The sequence below is a fragment of the Hemiscyllium ocellatum genome, chromosome 39 (assembly GCF_020745735.1).
Source record: "Hemiscyllium ocellatum isolate sHemOce1 chromosome 39, sHemOce1.pat.X.cur, whole genome shotgun sequence".
In the NCBI taxonomy this organism is placed as follows: domain Eukaryota; kingdom Metazoa; phylum Chordata; class Chondrichthyes; order Orectolobiformes; family Hemiscylliidae; genus Hemiscyllium; species Hemiscyllium ocellatum.
Window position 1 is genome coordinate 10,649,852 of NC_083439.1, and position 19,204 is coordinate 10,669,055.

Genomic DNA, 19,204 nt, shown 5'->3' on the forward strand with positions numbered 1-19,204 from the left:
GCCTGGGGATTCTAGAATGAGAAGGCATAGTCTGAGAATTAGGGTCTGACTGTTCAGGTGAGATGTTAGGAAGCACTTCTACATACCAAGGGTAATATGGGTTTGAAGATTTCTTCCCTAAATGACAGTGAATGCTGGATCAGTTGTTCATTTTAAATCTGAGATCCATCCATTTTTGTTCAGCAAAGTTATTAAGGGACATAGGTCAAAGGTGGGTCTGTGCAGTTGGAACAGCAATGATCTCATTGGATGGTGGAAAAGGTTTGATGGACCGAATGGCCTTCATCCTCATTACTTTATTAAAATCAACCTGGCTGTCTGTCAGGCAGCTGCATCATGTGTGGGAGGTGGAGGAGCCAGTGTTGGGGACTGGAGATGCCAGCTCTCGCCCCCATGCTTGCAGGTAGTTTGAGAACAAAATATTGCTCAGCTAAACTGGACTCCACCCAACCAGTTACTGGGAGAACACTGAACAAAGCTACCCCCAATTTGTAATGCTTCAGTGCGGCCATTGGAAAGTTGAGCTGCTGTGAGATCTGAGAAACGTTATTGGGGTACAGTAGCGTGAACTTGCGCTGTGCTGAGGGACATTAGCTACTCCATGTAAAATTTAGAAGCAGGAATAGGCCTAATTGGTTCCTCAAGCCTACTCTTGTCATTTGATAAAATCAAGGCTGATGGGATTTACTCTGAAGCTAAACTGGTCTGTATTCCAATGGGTAGTGTTTAATAGAGCATTGTACAGAGGGCTTTGAGCTACATTTGAACTACATAGTACCTGAGCTGAGTACACGGGATATTGAAAGAATGTTAAAAAGCATTCAACCACTTTGCACCAAGATTGCTGGGCCGGATGAGCACAAAAACCACACAGCCAAATGCTGAATTGTTGAAATTGTTACTCAAAAAATTTTACTCAAAGTCTTTTCAATAATAAATAATTTACATTATGTACACAAGGAGAGATCTTGCTGAAAATTTCTACATATGGAAAGAATAGAGTCATTCTTTTCATTTTCCCAATAAAAGCTGTTTGACTGTGGAAACATCGCACTGTTGTGCCTCCTGTTCCCCGGGGACTGCGATGCCTCCTGTCCTACCATCTCAACCAATCAAACAAAGCAGAACCACGTCACATTGTAACTGAGATAAAGTGCCATTCCTAAAAATCTCTTGAAAGGGGCTCCGTCGGCAGACAGGACAAGTGAGGGAGAAAGGATGAGGTGGGTTACTGGGGTGGGCAGAGAAAACTCCTGGGTCATGTTCAACTCTGGAAACAAGAACAGTGCTTGGTGACGTCGGGACCGCTGCACACCAACGTGAGAATGATGCCAACGAGGCCCCTTCCATTCGAAAGAAATCTTAAAAGGGTCTGCTTTCACAAGTCCTCCTTTTTCTGTCAACCTAACACAACCAAAGCACATTAACAAGTAAACATAGCTGCTGGGGTTAAAACTTCAGACATTAATATTAAACGAAATATTACATTACTCCATATGTACAGTCACAAATGTTCACCATGGGCTCTATATATTATCTCAACAAAGATAAATTACACCCAACAATATACAACACTGTATTTACACTGTCACAGCAACACCATGCCATGCAATGAGCTCCACAGTCACACAGTACAGACGGCTGTCAATGAGATAAAGTGCCTTCAGGCCATGGGGCAGGGATCATTGTCATCAATATCTGGGTAATTACTGTGTTGAATCGTTGTCACTGGGTCTTGGAGCCTGCTGTTCTTTGAACTTGCAAATGTTGTTTTGTTCTGTGTCTCATTTTTATATATAAATATCTCTCTTTCTGAACTGACCTGTAAATTTACACATCAATAAAGCAGATGCAATTAGCTCTCCTCTCTCCTGAAGTGGAAACAAGGGGTTGCAACACTGATCTGAGAGTGGCAGATGAAATGGTACAGGCAGGATTCCTGCTCCTGCTCATCACCCACTGCTCTGTGCTCAGGCAGTGCTGCTGGGAGTCAGGGAGGGAGGGCAAGTGGGCACACGATTGAGATGCAAGAAAAGTAACCTGCTTACACTCAGAGTCCATCCTCAGCTTAGAAGGGGAATCAACACTGGCAAGGAAACTGCATGGGCTCTTCGGAGATCTCCAGACCCACAGGGTGAAGGTCGCACAAGACAAGCGACCAAGTTAAAATGGCAAATGGGAAAGGGCAGGGATCTTGACTAAGAAAGCACAAGTGGACAAGGCCAGGACAGAAGCTCTTCAGCAATTTAAGAGAGGGGCAATACTGCTACTGAGTTCAAGTCTGTGGTTAACAATCTCTTTTCCAAACTCTATTTCTTCCCCCTGGTTTTGGCTCCAATGCTCATCAGTTGCTGCAGGAAGAATCCCTTCAGCCTCTCCCATTTCTGAGGCAAAAGGGCGGGGGGTTGGTTAGAAAGACACACAGAGAAGCCACACTCTGTAGGTATCGTCCACTGAGTTCTCATTCAGCGGAAACAACGGCTGCAGCAAGATTGTGGCGATATATACCCGCTGGAAATGATCTCCTAAACCAATGGGTGGAGGAAGGTGTTTGAGAAGTGGCTTGTGTTTTTTTAAACCTTCAATCAAATAGCTGGAGACTGTCGTCTTACGTGTGTGTCTGTCTGTCTGTCTGTCTGTGTGGGGTGGGGTGAGGACCTCATCATTGACTAGCCGGAAATGACCACCAATAGGGTTCAGGGAGTGACCCATGAAAGGGACAAGGTATGGGGTAGTTCCTGACTGACTGCCCTTCTTCTACAGCTACATTTGTGCCAGGTAACCTTAGAAGAGGGAACCTCCAGTGTCTACCAGCACCCTTGAGGCTTTTAAGAGATGGAGGTGGGCACTACTGGTGTAAGGAGTGTGCCTTCTCTTCCACGGACTCTATTCTGATTCAGCCCCCTCCCTTGTTTGCCCCACCCTCATGACTTTTTTTTATTATTACTGTTACACTGCCCCAGAATGTAATCCTCAATATAAATAATAAAGTGAATGTTTTACATAAACTGTGTAACTTACTATTATACATAGCTATAAAATCTACTTTCTATTTTCAACTGTTCTGATTGCCTCGGAGATGGGTCTTTAAGGGTCAGCTCACCCAGTGTCACATCCCTCTGGGTTGGAAAATTAATCTAATCACAGGCCCATCAGCCGGATCTGATAGCAGCCTCCACCCCGTTATGCTGCTGTATTCACTCAGACATTTCTCTACAGAAAGGGGCTAACACAGCAACTCTGGCTTGATCACCTCCTTCCTTGTCCCAAGGAGATCAACTCTGCCCCTACCAATACAGCTCCCTCCAGCCAGACTGCGAAGTCAGCCTGCGTCTATCCAGCTCACTAACCCACCTGGCAGGGCATTCATCACTGGAGCCCTCAGGGGAGCTGCCTCATCAGTAAAGATGCAAGCTTTCTCTTCCTGTCACATGCATCTCCTTTCACACCATGGCAAATGGACATGCTTGAACAGTAGAAGGTCAACAGGTAAATACAGCTCACTGAAGGGGTGTGGGGACAATGGATGATGGTGAATGGACAGGACCGCGCACGCGTGTGTTATTTAAGGCCCTTCACTGCCTCTGACCCACAAGCCAACATGGGAAGAGCTGGAAGGGCACTCCAGTTGTCTAGGTTACTGGGTCAGATCCAGTGTAGCAGGTGACGGTCTCTCATCCTGATTGATCCTGGAGGAAGAGGGCTGCTCGTGGTGGACTGCTGGGTAAAATGCGTGAGGATTCCCAGCCATCAGTGTGTCCGTTCCGCCATCTTTAATCTCAAGCTGCGCAGCTGGAGCCAGCAGCTGGTCAATGACCCGCAGTGCGCGAGTTCCAAACTTCGACACAAAGGCTCACAGCTTTGCTGACCCAAAGTCAGCGGGACACAGGGCATCAGGTGCCAGTGTAATAGGCACAAATGGGCATGAAACTCCACGTCACGGTACCCATCGAGAAGCCAAGTCAAATGACACTACGCTCCTGGTTAGCTGGGAAGATGAGGGGTGGGGGAGGGTTCCACAACGTGCCAGTGCATCGTACTCAGGCTTGCAGCACATTTACCTTGTCCATGAAGATGAAGCCCTTATGTTTAGTGCCACTCTGTAGCTTAAGGGGACTGAGCCCAGTGCTAGACCACTGTGATGCCAGGTGTGGTAATAGCCTGTCAACACTCACCAGCCTCAGAGGGAAGGTCGAATCAATGGAAGGCCCCAAGTAGCAGGAGGAACGTGCCCTGTGAAAGCCCAGATCCTGGCAACCAGGAGAAGCTTTACAGGGATCCAATATTCCTCACCAAGTGAGAACCTTCACCATTTGCTGACGCTTCCCCTGTCAAGGGGTTGGGGTTAGGGTTAGATTTTGAAAGGTGTTTTGAAAGGGGGTTGAAATTGTACTGAGATTCAGATGGGTGGTCCTCTTTTCGCTGAAGGTCGGGGGGGAAGGGGCGGTCACAGGGGGGGGAGGGGCGGTCACAGGGAGGTGACGGAGATGTGCAGCCAGGCCCCTGGTTCAGACGGACATCGCACGCCTGCACTATTCCAAATCCCCTACAAACGCCACAAACACACAACCACTAGACACCGACAGGGTGGGGAATGACACTGGTGATCTCCACCTAACAGCTGGCAGCGGGAGAGAAGAAATCAATGTGTCCGCAGGTGCCGGGGCTGGGGCGGGGGGGTGGGGGAACAGAAATAATTTACGGACGAGCGCAAAAACGAGGTACGAGATAGGTAGTCACCGGCAGTTCAAAGCGAAAACAATTCAGATCAAAACCAGCTGCTTGATAAAAGTCACCCATCAGCATGGCTATAGGTGTGCCAGGCCACACCAAAGGGAGCAGATTAGCAGGAAGTGGGCGATGGGAAGAGTCTGGAGACTGGGTCTCCCAGGGGCAGAGTTGCCCTCTGAGTGGTCAGCTGTCCTCTGGTATATGTGCAGCCTGTCTTTATTCGAGTGCAAGTTCTTGACATCTTCGAAGGCGTAGTATGCCGCAAGTGTGAAGTTCACGTCGCCTGTGGTCAGGAGGTCAAACACGCACGATCGGAAGTATAGGTCGTCCACGGGCAGCCGCTCCCTGCACTTAGCGGTGGCCACTTCACGGGTGAAGGCGCTGTGGGGGGCCGCGGACCCTCCCTTCCGTGGCTGAGGGAGCCTCCAGTCCATTCGCTCGTTGGTGGGGCAGCCCTTCAGGCACAGCTGCAGGCCCTGGTTGTCCTCAAAGGAATTGGCCACCTCCTCGGGCAGCCGGATGGCAAAGGTCAGGTAGCGGCCCAGCTGCCGCACCACGATGGTGGTCCCGATGTACTTGGCGTGGATCTCGATGTGCTGCCCGGCCACTCTCTCCAGCACCCTCAGGCTGTTGGCGCCATGTTTCTCGCCACCGTTTCTCGAGCCATCGATGAAGGCCGCTGGGAGGTCGTCGGTCTCCGCTTGGTACACCTTCTGATCAATGCACTCCTGGAAGTTCTTGAAAATGACCGTGAGCTGAAGAGACAGAAAATGAAAACACTAATCAGTGTCCCATCCCGTCACGCTAAACAGAACAAAGCAACCCCAAAAATCTGCAGATGCTGAAATTGCTTTTTCTCTCAATTCATTCACAGGATGAGGGCATTACTGACCAGGCCAGCATTTATTGTCCATCCCTAATTGCCCAGAGGGCAGTTAAGATTCAAACACATTGCTGGGAGTCTGGGGTCACATGTAGGCCAGACCAGGTAAGGATGGCAGTTAGTGAACCAGGTGGGTTTTTCCAACAATTGACAATAGATTCATAGTCATCATTAGACTCTTAATTCCAGTTTTTATGAAATGGAATTCAAATTTCACCATCTGTCATGGTAGGATTTGAACCCAGGTTCCCAGAACGTTATCTGGATGAACAGTCCAGTGATAAAGCCACTAGACCATCGCCTTCCCTTCATAATCAGAAATTGCTGGGAATCTCAGCAGAGACTGACGGCTGTCCAGTTTTGCAGTAAGTCACAAATTTAATTCAACAAATCTGACCCCATTTAAATAACTGCAAGGCTTCTGGATTATTATAAAAATCCAACCACTTGAGAAAACCTCAGTTAGACTGCCCATCAATTGCAGATTCCCTGATACCCAGAAAGTATATCAAAATCTACTGGTAACAATGCATCAGTAGCGCCACAGTCTCAGGGGTGGAGCACACACTCCCCCTGCTATGGTCATGAAGTACTGACAGAGCCCAAACAAGGGTCCTACAGCTCAGTGAGCAAACTCAATTCTGATTAGTGCTACAGAGTCCGGGAGAGTTATTCAAATAGCATTCTGTCCTGGTCAATATTCCTCCTGTTCACCACCAGACTGCCTCATAAAAACATCGGAGATAGGGGGAGGAGGCCATTCGACCCCTTGAGCCTGTTCTGCCATTCAATGTATTATGGATCATCAAGCTCAATACTCTAATCCGGCCACACACATCCCTCCCTCCATATCCTTTGATCCCTTTAACCACAGGAGCTGTATCTTTGATAACACAGTGTTCTGGCCTCAACCACTTCCTTGGGAGTGAATTTGACCGGCTCACTCCTCTGGGTGAAGACGTCTCCCATCTCAATCCAAAAAAGTTTACTTCTTACCCTGAAACTATGACCCTTGGTTCTGGACACTCCCATCGTCAGGAACATCCTTCCTGCATCTAACCTGTTTTGTTTGAATTTTATGCTTTTCTATGAAGTCCCCCCCACTCATTCCTCTAAACTCCAGGGACTTTAGTCCTCACCGAGTCAATCTCCCCTCACACATCAGTCCTGCCATCCCAGGCATCAGTCTGTTAAAACTTTGCTGCACGGGGGTGAGAGAGAGTGAGTGAGAGAGAGAGAAAGAGAGAGACAGAGAGCATCCTTCCTCAGATAAGGAGACCAAAACTGCATACAATAGTCCAGGTGTTGCCTCACCGATGTCTTGTATAGTTAGAGTAAACCTCACTATCTACTCTGTTGCTGTTTATGTGACCATGAGGATGGAGACCGGCTCTCACATTTGTAGTGATTGCACTTAGATAGTAACTATTACTTAGAAAATCTCAACAATGCAACATTAAAATACTCCTTTTGACTCAATGGCTATGGAGACCACATGATATTTTCCCACAATGTTTGGGACGATATCAATGAAGAGGTTGAAACAGCTCTCAGTGTAAACACTGACTAGATTAGATTAGATTTCCTAAAGTGTGGAAACAGGCCCTTCAGCCCAACATGTCCACACCGATCCTCCGAAGAGTAACCCACCCAGACCCAGTCCCCATATTTAACCCTGACTATGCACCTAACACTATGGGAAATTCAGCATGGCCAATTCACCTGACCTACACATCTTTGGATTATGGGAGGAAACTGGAGCACCCGGAGGAAACCCACGCAGAGAATGTGCAAACTCCACACAGACAGTCGCCTGAGGTGGGAACTGAACCCAGGTCCCTGGTATTGTGAGGCTGCAGTGCTAACCACTGAGCCACCAGCTTTGAGTCTGGAACCTCACTTTCTGACCAACTGGTTAATTTTCCATTAATTATGTTTACTTATATGGAGGGTGAACAGATATAAAGAGAAATTTGTTGAAATGTTACGGTGTTTGAGTTAGAAGGCATACACTTGTAATAGGTAGCACCATAACTACATAACCAGCTTGGTAAAAGATTCACTTCATACTATTCTTGACCAAGTGGTTAGTCTGAATATACCACCGAAACCCAGGTTACCAGGTGCTGCACTGGAACCTAACTTGAAATAGAAGCTGATTTCTGTGGTATAATGGCCAGTAATATAAAATCCCAAATACAGTAAACTGCCCAGTATCTGGCACACAATTAGAGTCAGGGTTTCTGGTTACATGGAAGTGCTGGTTGTGGCTAGGATAATTAAAAGACCATCAGCAAGGTCTGATCGAGAGAATGGGGGACAGTGGGAGACACACAGAGAAAGACAGAGTGATTACAGCATGCTGGTGTGTAGAGGGACTTAGGAGTGCTTGTCCAAGAATCACTTAGAGTTGATTTGCAGGTGCAACATGTAACCAGGAAGGTAAATAGAATATTGGCTTTCATTGTTAGAGGGATTGAAGTTAATAAGGAGAAAGTGAGGACTGCAAATGCTGGAGATCAGAGTCAAGAATGTGGTGCTGGAAAAACACAGCAGGTCAGGCAGCATCCAAAGAGCAGGAGAGTCGACATTTCAGGCATAAGCCCTTCATCAGAAATGAGGTGTGTGGGCCGGGGAGGGGAGGGAGAGGTGGGGGGGGGAGCTGAGAGATAAGTGGGAGGGGTGTGGGACTGGGGGGAAGGTAGCTGGGAATGGGATAAGTAGATGGAAGGGGTGATAGGTCAGAGAGGAGAGGGGAGTGGATTGATGGGAAGGAAGATGGACGGGTCAAGAGGGCGGTGCTGTGTTGGAAGGTTAGATCAGGGATAAGGTTGGGGGGAAGGGAAATGAGGAAACTGGTGAGATCCATGTTGATCTCATGTGGTTGGAGCCACAAGATGAGGTATTCTTCCTCAAAAAGGTGGGGTGGCAAGGGTTTGGCAATGGAGGCGGTCCAGGACTTGCACAACCTTGAGTGAGTGGGAGGGGCCGTTAAAGTGTTCAGCCAATGGGCAGTGCGGTTGCTTCATCAGTGTGTCCCAGAGACATTCCCTGAAGTGCTCTGCAAGTCGACATCCTGTCTCCCCAATGTAGGGGAAACCGCATCGGCAGCAACGGATACAGTAAATGAGGTGTGTGGAAGTGCAGGTAAATCTCTGACTGGAAGGCTCCTTTGGGGTCATGGACAGAGGTAACAGGAGAGGTGTGGGCGCAGGTTTTGCATTCTTGCAATGGCAGGGAAAGGGGTCGGAAAGGGAGGGTGGGTTGGTGGGGGGCGCGTGGACCTAACAAGGGAGTCGTGGAGGGAATGGTCTTTATGGAATGCAAATAGGGGTGGGGAGGGAAATATATCGCTGGTGGTGGGGTCTGTTTGTATGTGGCAGAAATGGCGGAGGATGATGTGATCTATCCAGATGAACTTAAGAGCAGAGAGGTTCTACTGCAATTGTACAAGGGGTTGGTGAGATGGCATCTGGAGTATTGTGAGCAGTTCTGGACTCCGTACTTGAGGAAGGATACGCTGACTCTGGATGCGGTGCAGAGGACGGTCACCAGGCTGATTCCGGAGATGAGGAGGTTGCCCTGTGAGGAGAGACTGAGCCGCTTTGGACTATACTTGCTAGAATTTAGAAGAATGAGAGAGAATCTTACAGAAGCATAGAAATGACAAAAGGGACAGATAAGGCAGAGGCAGGCAAATTGTTTCTACTGGTGGATGAGACTAGGACAACGGAACATGGCCTCAAGATTAGGGGGTGTAGATTTAGGACAGAGCTCAGGAGAAACTGCTTTTCCCATGGAAAAGTGAATCTACGGAATTCTCTGCTCCAAGAAGAAGTTGAGGCAGCTTCATTAAATATATTCAAGACCCAGGTTTTTGCAGGGTAGGGGAATAAAGGTTTATGGGGATAATGCAGGTAGGAGGAACTAAGACAATGGATAGATCAGCCATGATCTTTAAGAATGATGGAGCAGGGTCGATGGGCCAAATGGCCTACTCCTACTCTTATTACTATGAAACTATGAGAGGGAGACAGAGAGGCCGCGCAGGGAGAGGGAGACAGAGAGAGAGAGAGAGCGAGAGTGAAGCAGAGAGGTGCGCAGAGAGAGAAGGAGAGGCAGAGACAGATAGAGAGAGAGAGAGAAAGAGAGAGAGAGAGAAAAAGAGAGAGAGAGAGAGAAAGAAAGAGAGGGGAGACGGCGGGGGGGGGGGGAAGAGAGAGAGAGAGAGAGAGAGAGAGAGAGAGAGAGGAGCAACAAAGAGAGAGAGAGACCAAGAAGAGAGATGCTAAAATCGCACCACACCAGGTTATAATCCAATAGGTTTATTGGAAACACTAGCTTTCAGAGTGCTGCTCCTTCATTAGGTGATTGTGTCTTATGGCCCTGCTCCATAGCGACCTGATGAAGGAGCAGCGCTCCGAAAGCTAGCATTGCCAAATAAACTTGTTGGACTATAATCTGGTGTTGTACGATTTTTAACTTTGTCCACCCAGTCCAACACCAGCCCCTCCACATCATGAGAAAAGAGATGAGAGAGACAAACAAAGAAACACACAGAGAGACAGAGATGACCAAATGGTCAGCTCCCAGAGTGGGGAAGCCTATTGTTGTCACTTGTTGGTTGAACGAACATTTCAGGTAATGGAGATTTTGCTGATGAACATACTCACCAGTGTACTAGCTGTGTGAAATTGTTATGAATTCTAACAGTCGGTCAAAGGCAAAAAAAACTATCACTTTCTGCACCTTTTCCAGAATTGTTATTAAATATTACTTCACTTTAAATTGCCAAATTTCTTTCAAAAGATTAAGAATTCAGGTTGAAAAAGAAAACACTGTGATCCTTAAACGAGTTGAACATCTAAGTAGTCCTTGATTTTTAATCATGCCTTTGAGCACTAGGTGGCAGTGTTGCCTAACTGGCTTTCTCTTTGCAATTTAACTGTTATCGAGAGAAATGCGTTTAAGGTCCCACTTGACCAAGACAGGAGAAGGCACAGAATTGAGATAATTGAGAAATTAATCATTTAATCTTGAAACGCTTGGGTTTTAAAAGCCTGCTGGTTGTCAGGGCTCAGGGAGGGCTTGAGGAGTTTGCAGTGTTCAGGTTCAGAAAAAGAATTAGAATCTCCAGCTTTGCTATCAGCCTCTGTGTGGGAAAATCTCTCCGGTGTAAATAGTACAGCACCAGCTTGAAAACTATACCTCAAGCTAAAATGGGAAATTGAGCAATGTCTCTTGATTAGAATCTGGAGAGGGTCCAGGAAAGCAGAACAGACGATAAATGATGGGGAAAATTCTGTAACTCCACAAAAGAAAGACTGTGACAGAGACAAAAAGGACACAATGTTTGGGTTTGGATCTGTTTTGAGATGGGAATTCATGATTACCGAGTAGCGTTCTGGCAGTATTCACTCGGACTCAGTGGAAGGGTGGGAGAGTGTATCTGACTCGCTTTTTATGGGTGAAGTAAGGAGGCACAGTGAGGTTAAAACACTGGATGCCACACTAGCTTAGATTAGATTTCCTAGAGTGTGGAAACAGGCCCTTCGGTCCAGCAAGTCCACACCGACCTCTGAAGAGGAACCCACCCAGACCCATTTCCTTCTGACTAATGCACCTAACACGATGAGCAATTTAGCATGGCCAATTCACCTGGACTGTGGGAGGAAACTGGAGCACCCGGAGGAAACCCACGCAGACACAGGGAGAATGTGCAAACTCCACACAGACAGTCGCTCGAGGCTGGAATCGAATCTGGGTGTTGTTCCTCCAGTTTGCGATGAGCTTCATTGCAACACTGTGACAGGCCAGGACGGAGATGCTAGCATGGGAGCAAAGATGGCTTCTTGATATGGTAAGCAGCTGGGAAGGTCATGATCATTCCTGTGGATGTGGAGTGCACAGAGTGCAAACCAGATGTCCGGCTTTGCATCTCATCCCTACCTCCCTCCTCTCTACTGGTGCACTATACCGAGACTCATGGTTAGTTTCCTCCTGACCCTCAGCCAGCTATCTGAACAGGAATCGGGAGGGTGCATTTCTAGCTGTTCATTAATTTTTATAATCATCAAGTCAGAGAATGTGATTGTCACTGGCTAGACCAGCAATTAATACCCATCCCCAATTGTCCAAAGGACAGTGAAGAGACAACCATATTGTTGTGGGTCTGGAGTCTCATGTAGGCCAGACCAGATAAGGATAGCAGTCAAGAGTGTGGTGCTGGAAAAGCACAGCAGGTCAGGCAGCAGCCGAAGAGCAGGAGAGGCAGAGACTGAGAGAGAGGGAAGGAAGCAGTTTCCTTCCTTAAAGGGCACCAGGGAACCAGATGGGTTTTCTAACAGTTGACAATGGATTCATTGGTTAGCACCGGTGACCAGGGTTCGATTCCACCCTCGGGCAACTGTCTGTGTGGAGCTTGCACGGTGCTCTGGTTTCTGCCCACAGTCTAAAGATGTGCAGGTTACATGAACTGTCCTTGCTCAATGCAAGGGGTTCTGGGTATAGGGTCCGTGAGGGATGGTGTTCAGGGAGTCAGTGCTGACTCGATGGTCTGACTGGCCTCTATCTATGATTAAACTCTTGTTTCCAGAGTGTTATTGAATTCAAATTCCACCATCTGTCGTGGTGGGATTGAAGCCGGGTCCCCAGAACATTGCCTTGGGTCTGTGGGTGAACTGTCCACTGACAATTCCTCTTTGCCATTGCCTCTCCTTGCTCATATTACTAATTGAGGGGAGGGGGAGAGAGAGGAGTAGGGCAATGGGGTTGGGGGAGATAGTAAAGTGTGTTCCATGCCAAAAATATTTTCATTTTATAGAATTGTCATTTTTACAGATTCCAAAAATCAGAAACCCATTCAGATACAGGGCTGGGAAGCCAAGCAGAAAATAAATATCACGCCAGGATGAATTGCTGGAATTAGTTGTCTGGTTAAAAACACCCAGCAAGCAAGGGAAAAGGCATGCACTCGGATCTTTTCAATTACATTCGCAGGTTGCTGACTTTAAAATGAGTTGAAGCTTTTCAAAAGCATAAATGTAACATCAACCATTCTCTGTGCTGTCAATTTGCAAACAGATCTCACCAGAGATCAAGCGTAAAACACAGACAGGTTCAGTCACTGGGTCCTCACTGTCATCAGTTTTGGACCCAAGTCAAAAATGCAGTTGTCAAGGTGAAGAGTATGTGGCAGAGCCTGCAGTTCACCTTGACACCAGGTAGGAGAACCGACCAGGAGTACAAGGGGAGAGTTTTAAAATGGTGCTGACCATGTCCTTGGAAATCTGCCATTGCCTCAGGAATTTTCAAATCGGTTTGCATCAGAAAGTTTATTGCACACCAATTCCATTTCAATTTCAATATCCCCAGGCTACACAGTCAAAGACTTGCATTGGTATAGCACCTTTCATGATCTAAGGATATCCCTGAGATCAATCATTATTGCAGTCTACAATGTTACCATTAACATTCCCCTTGAGGACCTGTGGGCACTTACCATCCGAGCACACCAATCCTCGATTAACATACATGTGGCATCGTCACACACCACACCAATCCTCGATTAACATACATGTGGCATCGTCACACACCACACCAATCCTCGATTAACATACATGTGGCATCGTCACACACCACACCAATCCTCGATTAACATACATGTGGCATTGTCACACACCACACCAATCCTCGATTAACATACATGTGGCATCGTCACACACCACACCAATCCTCGATTAACATACATGTGGCATCGTCACACACCACACCAATCCTCGATTAACATACATGTGGCATCGTCACACACCACACTGACCTCGCGCACACACACACATACACACACCCCCCAACTCACACTGACCTCGCGCACACACACACATACACACACACCCCCCAACTCACACTGACCTCACGCACACACACATACACACACCCAACTCACACTGACCTCACATGCACACACACACATACACACACCCCCAACTCTCACTGACCTCACACGCACACACAACCCCCAACTCACACTGACCTCACACGCACACACAACCCCCAACTCACACTGACCTCACACGCACACACACATACACACACCCCCAACTCACACTGACCTCGCGCACACACACATACACACACCCCCAACTCACACTGACCTCGCGCACACACACATACACACACCCCCCAACTCACACTGACCTCGCGCACACACACACATACACACACCCCCCAACTCACACTGACCTCACATGCACACACACATACACACACCCCCAACTCACACTGACCTCACATGCACACACACATACACACACCCCCAACTCACACTGACCTCACACGCACACACAACCCCCAACTCACACTGACCTCACATGCACACACACAACCCACAACTCACACTGACCTCACACGCACACACACAACCCCCAACTCACACTGACCTCACATGCACACACACACCCCCAACTCACACTGACCTCACACGCACACACACAACCCACAACTCACACTGACCTCACACACACACCCACCCCCAACTCACACCGACCTCGCGCGCACACCCACCCAACACACATCGACTTCGCAAACACACACCCAACTCACTGACCTCGCACACATACACATACACACAACCCAACTCACACTGACCTCGCACACACACCCACCCCAAATTACACTGACCTCACACGCGCAAACATACGACCCAACTCACACTGACCTCACACACCCAACTCACACTGACATCGCGCACACACATCCCCAACTCACACTGACCTCGCACGCACACACCCACACCCAACTCACATTGACCTCACACGCACTCCCACCCAACACACACTGACCTCTCACACACACCCACCCAACTCACACTGACCTTGCACGCACACACCCAGCCTAACTCATTGACCTTGCATGCACACCCACACAACTCACACTGACCTCACACGCATACCCACCCAACTCTCACTGACCTTGCACACACCTCCCCAACTCACACTGACCTCACACGCACACCCACCCAACACACACTGACCTCACACACACATCCATCCAACTCACACTGACCTCGTGCACATATCTCCCCAACACACACTGGCCTCGCATGCACACACCCACCCCCAACTCACACTGACCTCACACGCACACACATATGACCCAACACACACTGACCATGCACACACACCCATCCCCCAACTCACACTGACGTCGCACACACACCCAGCCTAACTCACTGACCTCACACGCACACCCACCCCCAACTCACTGACCTCACATGCACACCCACGCAACGCACACTGACCTTGCACGCACATCCCCAACTCACACTGACCTCGCACGCACACCAACTCACACTGACCTCACACACACATACCCACCCAACTCACACTGACCTCACAAAGATACCCACCCAACTCACACTGACCTCACACACACAACCAACTCACACTAACCTCGTGTGCATACCCACCTCCCCAACTCATACAGACCTCACACGCACACACACATATGACTCAACTCACACTGACCTCACACACACATCCAACTCACACTGACCTCGCACACACACCCATCCCCCAACTCACACTGACCTCGCACGCACACACCCAGCCTAACTCACTGACCTCGCATGCACATCCACCCAACTCACATTGACCTCACACGCTCACCCACCCAACTCACACTGACCTCACACGTACACCCACTCAACTCACACTGACCTCGCACGTACACACTCAGCCTAACTCACTGGCCTCGCCGCACACCCACCCAACTCACACTGACCTCGCATGCACACCCACCCAACTCACACTGACCTCACACACACAGCCAACTCACACTGACCTTATACGCACACCCACCCAACTCACACTGACCTCACACGCACACCCACCCAACTCACACTGACCTCACACGCACACTCACGCAACTCACACTGACCTCACATGCACACCCCCAACTCACTGACCTCGTACGTACACCCACCCAACACACACTGACCTCGTACGCACACCCACCCAACTCACACTGACCTCGCACGCACACCCCTCTAACTTTGCCATGCAGTCCATCAGTTTTGTGGGTTACATGAATCCCCTCCATCCCCCTGCTCTGCCCCCGATCGATGGGATTGGACATGCTACCCAACTAATGTCCAACCTGCAGCCTCACATCATATGGAGCAGATGATTTTTGGGCAGTGTTTGGGAAGGAGTGTCCACTCCCTTCTTCACTTCACCCCTGTACCTGCCTACCCCCCAACCCCACCCCCCCCCTTCCCCCCCGATTAAATCTCTCCATGACTCTTAAGGTTGCCTTGGGGATGTTGCTTATTGATTTGTACTGGGAGGCTGCTGGTGTCATGAAGTTGGGGGTAAAGCAGTTGTTTCAAGGGCGTCATGTCAGGCACACATACAGCAGAGTAGTTGCTGTCTAAGGACTGCACAAGTCGACACATTAACACATACCCCCCAGCTCATACCAACGTGACCACAATGCTGGGAGTGACGGGCTTGTCATATGAGCAGCAGCTAAGGTCTGTACTCAGGTGGATTATAAAGACGAGGCGGTGGGGATTGGATTGAAATGTACAGAATGCTGAGGGGTCTGGAGAGAGTGGACGTGGAGAAGATGTTTGCATTACTGGGAGAGACCAGGACCGAGTGAAATGAGATGAGGAAGAAGTTCTTCAGCCAGAGCCTGGTGAATCTGTGAAATTCATCGCCACAGAGACCTGTGGAGGTCAAGTCACCGAGTGTCATTAAGACAGAGATAGGTAGGTTATTGATTACTGAGGGGATCAGGGATTACAAGGAGGAGGCAGAAGAATGAGGTTGAGAAACATATCAGCAATGATCAAATGGCAGAAAAGATTCAATGGGCTGAATGACCTAATTCTGTTCCTATGTCAGGTGGCCTATGTACAGTAGAACCTCATGACGCCGTTGAGGAATCCAGTAGATTATTGGATGGGGGAGTGGCAGGACTGAGCTCACTGGTATACTGAACCAGGACCCACTTTTTGTCCTCATGGATTCCTGATTTAAACTGACCTTCTGAAAGTGGAACACCCTCACAAAACCAACTCCGTGCAAATACAAAGATACACATTTGATTGGTCCATCATTTGTCAATGATGTATTTTACTACTTTACAGATGAAACTCATTCCCCTTATTTCAAATTCAAATCGTAAAAACACTCCTGGAAAAGCTGTAAGTTAAGTTTAAGTTTAAAATGAATCTGGGAGAACAGCGATTATCTACAGAGAGGAAATTCATGTGACTCTCTCTCGGGTTTTTCATCAGTTTGCATTTTACGTTTACTTTCATTCCATTTCAGACAGTACTCGCTGCTCTCAGTAAATGTGTAGCAGCTGGCTGGCCGTCACATTCCCATTCAGATAAAGGTGCTGGTGGATTTGTAAAGGTGATAAGCCACAGTTCAGAGACACCCCGAGATAGGGATATGGGACAGACACCATGTTCTCCAAAATAACCCTTTGCTTTGCACAATCCAAACCTAACACTAAACAGACCTTCAATACCATCCTCCCACTCTTTCCCTGATCATAAGCCATAACTTGGGCTTATTGGTGAAATGGTCCAACAATGAGCATTTGTCAGGACTTGCCTCAGTGCTGGCAGGGTCTTCAACTGGGGACCAATCCTGTGAGCACAAAGCACACAGCTCTTCTTGGTGTCCTGGCCAATACCTCGCCTCCTTCCAGCCTTCAAACTGGAGATCAGGTTACCGGTGCACAGCAGTTACTGGGAGCTTCCCGTGCACCAACAGGTCCCTACATTACAGCAGTCCATTAAAAACTGTACTTGGCTGGTTGTAGCAATGGTGAGGGATGAAAATCTGTGGAGTTACTACATCCAAAGTGCTAGGAGGGATCTCTCGATTTATTTAAGATGGAAGTCACCAGTTTTGGGACAAGGGGAATTTAGTGATGGTGCTATTCAGGTGGAAGATGTGTCAGGATCTTGTTGAATAAGTCTGAAGGGCCAAATAGCCTATTTCTCCTCCTATTTCTTACGTTCTTATGAAAGGTGCTATATAAATGCAGGCCTATCTTCTCTCCTTTCTTTTACAATTCTCATCCAAACGTTTTCTTTACTGGAAGCAGTTACACAGGGTCAGAAGTTGGGCAGACTTGACCCAGATCTCCCCTTGCCTTGCCCAGTGCCCATAGCAACTGCTCAAATGCTGCTCTCAGCCTCCAACCAGCCAAGTTGGCAATGATGGAGAATTAAACTGGCCTTTACCACACAGAGTGCAAGTTCATATGGCCATGTGGAGGCCGGTACAATGACAATATTTAAAAGGCGTCTGGTAGATTAGAGGGTGGGCGTATGAATATGAAGGGTTTAGACAGATATGGGCCAAGTGCTGGCAAATGGGACGAGATTAGGTTAGGATACCTGGTCGGCATGGATGAGTTGGACCCTAGGGTCTGTTTCTATGCTGTACATCTCTATGACGATGTAGCAGTGGGAGTCACATGACAGATCTGAGGACCACTTTGAAATGTGAACTTTCCATGTTCTACTGAAAACAGAACTCACTTGTGGCATTAATGGAGCATCTAGAGAGTGCAGTAAGTGATCATTTAGATCCCTGCGCCTCTCAGTGACTCCTCATTCGCATTAGGAAGACAACGCACCGAGGTAGCTACTGCCCTCCCCACTTGCACACCCCAGGGACTCCTGGTGCAGTCTATGTCACCATTCAAGCAGCGCTCTTTTCCCACACAGTTATAAATTGTTGTTCCCTCTGGCAGTCAGTAATCTTGCACTGACCCTGACGAATAGGAGATGCAATGCTTTGACTCCCGCGCGACCGTGACCGTGGCCTGGAAATGGGCTCGCTCCGTGGTCTCACCTTACTTGTGGCAGTTGCGCTGGAGCCCGGGACCACGGCGACATTGGTCACCTGGACAAAAAGGTAGTTGTTATCGATGAGCGGCCATGCGCCGCGGACCTTGCAGGTTTGGAAGTCATCAGTGAACGTGCGGAGATGCGGGTCCCCGAACAGGCCGCAGTGCGTGTAGTTGGGGTGCGGCGCGTGCCGCTGCAGGCTCTTCTCGTAGTTGCAGAGCTCAGGGGCGTCTGAGTGCACCATGCAGTCCAGGGAGGTGGGCTGTGCACGGGCGGGGGTCTGGGTGGGCCCCACCTTGGAGCAGTTGTGCTGATTCATGAGGTCCTCGATGCCGTGCACGGCTGAGTGGTAGGCCAGGTCACCGCGGCAGGCCCGCGCTGTCTTGCGCGTGCACTGGGAGTAGGCGCGCAGAGCGACGCAGAACTCCGCTGATTCTTCTGTACCCACGTGCAATCCAGAAGTCGCAGAAAGGTACTCCGAATTACACTTCAGAATCCGGCACTGGCAGCTGGCTGTGGACAGAAGCAAAAACAGAATCAGTCAATCACTGCTAACGCTGACTTCCCAATGTTGTACCCTATTGCACCCCACCAGACTTTCCTCGGTAGATACGGTCACCTTCCAGGAGAGTCGGGGATTGCTATTCAACTGCAAAAGCAGTTTAGCAGTGAAACCTGACAGGAATCACTGGGGCGGATCTCAACTAGGGCTT

At 48.7% G+C, this 19,204-nt stretch overlaps 1 protein-coding gene across 3 annotated transcripts in view; it reads right to left on the bottom strand.

Annotated features, from left to right (window-relative positions):
* Nucleotides 1-886: 886 nt before the first annotated feature.
* The window catches only part of rgma (repulsive guidance molecule BMP co-receptor a), a 40,401-nt gene continuing 22,083 nt past the window's right edge, over nt 887-19,204 (bottom strand). For 2 of the 3 annotated variants that reach the window (XM_060852994.1, XM_060852995.1), the window contains exons 3-4: nt 18,496-19,004; nt 887-5,486 (exon numbers count right to left, since the gene is read on the bottom strand). In XM_060852994.1, coding sequence (XP_060708977.1) covers nt 4,809-5,486; nt 18,496-19,004 — 1,187 coding nt within the window. In that variant the 3' untranslated portion in view covers nt 887-4,808. The remainder of the gene's footprint in view (nt 5,487-18,495; nt 19,005-19,204) is intronic. The other variant, XR_009647160.1, reaches the window with a different exon arrangement.